The sequence below is a fragment of the Cucumis melo genome, chromosome 6 (genome assembly GCF_025177605.1).
Source record: "Cucumis melo cultivar AY chromosome 6, USDA_Cmelo_AY_1.0, whole genome shotgun sequence".
Lineage (NCBI taxonomy): Eukaryota > Viridiplantae > Streptophyta > Magnoliopsida > Cucurbitales > Cucurbitaceae > Cucumis > Cucumis melo.
Window position 1 is genome coordinate 18,602,122 of NC_066862.1, and position 5,352 is coordinate 18,607,473.

At 34.8% G+C, this 5,352-nt stretch overlaps 1 protein-coding gene across 1 annotated transcript; it reads right to left on the reverse strand.

Annotated features, from left to right (window-relative positions):
• LOC103493305 (guanine nucleotide-binding protein-like NSN1) lies at positions 1-4,924 on the reverse strand. Its single transcript, XM_008454001.3, has 10 exons — positions 4,770-4,924; positions 4,425-4,485; positions 4,064-4,308; positions 3,815-3,926; positions 3,321-3,494; positions 2,103-2,323; positions 1,524-1,788; positions 1,259-1,438; positions 751-965; positions 1-579 (listed from the first exon to the last, which is right to left on the reverse strand). The coding sequence occupies exons 2-10, from the start codon at positions 4,441-4,443 to the stop codon at positions 280-282; spliced, it is 1,731 nt and encodes a 576-aa protein (XP_008452223.1). The 5' UTR covers positions 4,444-4,485; positions 4,770-4,924; the 3' UTR covers positions 1-279.
• Positions 4,925-5,352: the final 428 nt, after the last annotated feature.

A 5,352-nucleotide genomic window follows, 5' to 3' on the forward strand; every position in this document is an offset into this window, starting at 1 on the left:
TTATTAAAAATATAACCTATAATTTTGTAACCCAATCACGAGTTGGAACAAGCAGAGTTTTCCACTTCCAATATGCGTGTATACTCGCCAACAAAATTTGCTTACATTAGAACCAAAAATCTAAGAGGGCAAAAATTCTATTGAAAAAAAAAAGGTGAATTTTAAATAGAAGTCGTAATACAAAACTTTGAATCTACAGCCTTAGCTTTTGATTTCCATGGCAACCAATCTATCCCCTCTAATCATGTCGTAATTCTTGTTTTCCTGTTAGGGAATCAATCACTTCTTTTTGAAATCCACTTTAAAGTCATAGTCATCGTCTTCCATTGCATCCGTAGACACTGATGATTTGTTAACTTTTTTCCTTTGCTTCTTCTCTGCTCTCCTCATTTTCGTATTTAGAATACCTTCTGCTGAATACAATTTCTCATTCTGCCTGCTAGTTGCATCTTGTCCCTTGCCTTTGCCTTCGCCTTCGCCATTGCCATCTTCTTCCTGCTCCATGGACTCGTCCTCGCTATTATTCATCTTATTCTCCAGGATTTCGTCATCTTGCGTAGACGATTGAGCATTCTCATTCTGAATTGTAAAATAATATAACGTATATAACCCCAGATGTAAACAGAAAATCATGATGCTATGAGTTGACAGATCTTTGAACAAGATGCAAATCTCTAACCATGTAGGGAGGGGGAATCATAAGTGTCTAGTAAACCTGAGTGAACTACAAAAATAGTTTTAGAGCCATACCTCTTGCTCTTGCATACTCTCGTCAAAATTCGGTGGACAACTGGGGGGAACTTCGACAGGATTGAAATCATCCACGGATTTTAGGCTTCCAATGAATGATGATTCACCACTATAAACTGCATCAATATCAAACTCTTTCCCAAGCTCTGAGACGATCCTTGCCTCTGAAGGTTCTTGATTTCTAACTGGCGGCATTGTATAATATGGAATTTTACCTATGACATATCAGGCGAGCACAAGAACAAAATCAGATTCTGAAATTTTAATTTATATTTCATATGGCAGCTGCCATTTTCTCTCCCCCTAAGCTAAACAATTAAATTAATTTCTTTCTTATCACAGTGATAGAAGGGATATTTTCTTCCGTAGGAATGCACTCTCGAATTCCTTTTGCATTGATCTTCCATTCAATTGTGCTAAAAGTAGTCAGGTAGGAAAAAGTTCAACTTATTTTGCACTTTTCACAATGGAAAGTGTTTTTTTTTAAAAAAAAAGTAAAAAGAAATACCTTCGTTCCAGTCATGCAAAACAATTCTAGCAGCAGCTTCAACATCCACAATACCACCTTTCTTAAGTTTGCCTCGAATGACAGCTACCTTCTGCAGAAAATCATCAACCGTATCGAAGCTCGAAAGCTTATATAGAGTTACCAGGGTTTTGGAAGGGCAAAGCTTCAAGATCTCCTTCACTGTGATATCCAATAGAAAATAAGGTTTACAATTAACACTCAAAGGATCACAGAAGGTAATTGAAACATTGCAAAATCAAATTACCAGGAGCAATGGGATCTTCCAACTTCTCAATTCTTTTGCAATTCCTAAGAGCTATAGATGGCTCATTTTCTTTAGTTCTTAGCATTACAACACCGGGACAATCCAACAATTTGACATTTTTGTCTAGATGGACTTCTTGCATTGATCTTGTTAATCCTGGAGTAGCTCCAACGTTGACAACATGAGATCTCTTCAGACTATTAATAAGACTGCTCTTGCCAACATTAGGCAGGCCAATGACACCCACGGTAATTGATTTTTTAATCTGCAAAATAGAAATATACAAAAACCGCATCAATTACCCAAAATTAGAAAGAAAAATCCCATTAAATGATCATAGGTAACTTTCAATTAAAGAATACAATAATATGCTAGAAAACTAATCCTGTGGAGGCAAAAAGAAAATACAACCTCTTCATCCGTATATATGTCTACAAATAATCATCAAAATCAGTAGGATGATTAAAAATACCAGGCTTTCAAATACACAAAAAAGTAACAATAAATGGAGTAGAAAAAAAACACTCCATTCTTGAAAGTGTAAAAATTTCTATAGAACTCCCAGAACCTTAGAAGTACCTCATAACTTCTCGAGTAATTCTTCAACAGTTTAATAAGAGTTTCGGCTCCAAGACAGTCACTTCTCTGCAATAAATTACTTGTTTTTGTTTTGGATGTTTTTGAAGATTTCCAACCTAAGTTGGACCTTTGCTCTTGTGTGCTACACTTGAAGGCAACAGCAGGCAATTCTTCTCTCAGATAACTAAGCCACTTCTCAACAGCCTCTCGAGGGACAAGATCTGTTACAAAATCATATAAATATAAACAAATTGTAGCTACAATACAACTTCTTAGGTGGTTAGGCCTTACTCTAACCTATCCACAACTTTAAGAGGAGAACTAATTAGAAATACCTTCTCAGTAAGTTCATTTTATTAAATCCAAATTAAGTTCAAACTAAAAAGCAGAAACACTTGGTCAACTTGTAAGTGACCAAAAAGAACTCATCAAACACAAAAATTAGTCTCACATCTTTTACTACTTTGCACACAATGTGCATGCACATTCTAACACGGAGAACAAAAGAATATATAATAGGAACAAATAATGAAATGCAAAAGGGAAAAAAACATATATAATGTACAAGCATACTTGATCTCCATTTTATTTTTCTTATAATAAAAATATTGATTACCTCACTGCTTTATGATAACTTAAAAATAATTGTGTCCCTTCAAAATACCGGATACTTGCTTAAACTTCTTAAAAGTTCTCTTCACAGTGTATTTTTTCATATTATTTCATAATAAACTTTAAATAAGCAGATTTTGATAGGTATCTAAACACAGAAAATGCAAGAAAATACTAAAGATAACTATATTGCAATATTAGTAAAGAAATTGCGATATACCTTTTTCAAGTGGGCTACTCTCACCAAAATGATCCACCCCTCTAAGATTCTCAAATCCCTTTATTTATAGACAAGACACTACCAATAAATTACCCATAATAGTGCCCCTTACTATTATCTTACTGATATTACCCATATACCCCTAACTAGTACTCTCACAATTTCATACTTTACAATGTTTTGGTACGAGTATGAACTCTGAAGTTATTGAAATGTACATAAAAATCAAATAAAACTGTAGTAAAACCGTAAAAATGTCTCAATCAGATCTATTCCCCAATTCTAGAGTAAATGATGAATAAAGATAACTGCGTTGTTCCCATTTCCATGCTTATGTTCATCTTTCTTGGACAAAAAAAAATATGGCACAAGGGAAAGAAATTAACCAATTTTATTCAGTAGTAATACAAGATGCTTATCAGGACCCGCTTTCATCACCATCTTCTCCATATCAATACAACGGGTGCCAAGGGGATCTCGTGCATCCAAGACTTCTAAAATGACATCTGATGCATCAATAACTTTAACCAATTCCTTGTAGAAAGCTCTATCTGAGTTATCTGCATAGTTTATGTTTCTAGTCAATAACACAATGTAAGATGATGAACACAAAAATCCCAACTTGTTTACTCTCATTCTTTATCTTCTTAACTGATAGTTGGCTCCCTTACACCTAGGGGTATCTGTTCCGGACACGGGAGACATTAGGGGTTTTTGGTTTTAAGCTCACCTGGAGGCTCAAACTTGGGACCTCTAAGCTAGTATGATGAAGAGGCCCCAAGCCCTCATCAACGGGATTGTCCCTTGGGGGCTTCTCTCATTTTTTTTAATCCAAAATTCTTCATATTTTATTTAAAAGTCTTCATAGAAAACAACCTACCACGACTACGCACAGGCCCGACAGAGTTGTCTTCATCTTTTGTCTCTCCTAATCTTTGTTCTACAGAGGCCATATTATCATCATCTAGCAACCCCAACTTTCTCTTTTGTGCCTGGACATTATTATACAGTACGTTACCAGTAAATTGCTACAGAAACCAGGTAATATTAATGGAGCAGCAATGTACATACGTGCATTCGCAAACATAAAAAAAAAATCATAAAAAATGTATTTGATAAATTCTATTACCCTCTCCTTCCGAGATGCTTTCTTTTGTTCCATCTCATCAAGAGCTCGAGCACGACGAGCTTCAAGAGCCTTGAGCTCCTGTTCCTTGAAAGGCCAATCATTAGGAATACCTGGGTCCTTCTCAACCTTGCTTTTGCCCTTGAAGCTTAGCTTCTTGGCTTCCTTAGCCTTCTTCTTGTGATGCTCCTTCACCTTTCTAATGATCTTGTACTTCTTCTTTAAAGAAACCCTCTTGCTTTTACTCTCTACAACAAAGAAAACATTTCAGAGAAAAAAAAACCATAAAAGTGTGATGCCCATGTGCTGCAGGAAACAAATGAACATGAATCAGTTTTCAAAATTTTGAATAGAACCCACTTACTTTTGCTCTTCTTCACCATCTTCGGGCTTCTTGTAAATGGCCTTCACTATCTTCTTTCCAACTATAATAAAAAATTATAAATTTTAATGAATTACACATGCAATTTCAGGCAAAAGAAACGCAAGCAATAAAATAAATTAATTTGCAGATGCTCTCAAACTGTTGAAGACAAAAGGGTGCAGTAGAGCAATCGAAATCTAAAGAGTAGAAGAGGAATAATAATAATAGTAAGAAGAAGAAGAAGAGGAACACAAAGTGTTATAGTGGTTGAGCCGAAGCCTAAGTCTACTGTAGAAAAGGGAGCTGCGAAAACATATGAAAAGAATCAAAGGAACTAGAAAATACACTCTCAGAGTCTCTAAACTCGTTTGCCGAGGTCAAGAACCGTAAAGATTGCGGCGTTATGAGCGGAAGAAAGACAGTCCGTGGCGGCGACACTAAAAGCTGCTGGAAGAGGGGAAGAAAGAATACTTGTGTTATGAACGTGAGTCTCTTCTTGTATTTTCTCCCACCTCTAAAGGACAAAATGGGCATTTCATTATTCAAGTTAAGGTCAAAATGTTTTGATCAAAATTAGACGTTTTGACTTTTTACTATTTTCGGTCTGAAATTTAAATCATATTTAAATATATTATCGATCAAAGTTTGATCTTTTACGACTTTGATAATCTTTATCGTTTTTTAGTTTTCAAATATAAATCTGTATTCATATTTTTATATTTAAATCATATTTAAATATAAACCATTATCTTTAAACTAATAATCGTTCGCTATATCACATATGCTTGTTGGTTTGATCAATCTCCTCTTCTAATTCTAACTATTTGAACTAATCCAACAACTTATTTTAAATTAATTCCATATGAACTAGTAGGGGAATCTAATGAAATTACGTAGATTATGGACTCCAATAATCCGAAATTAATTA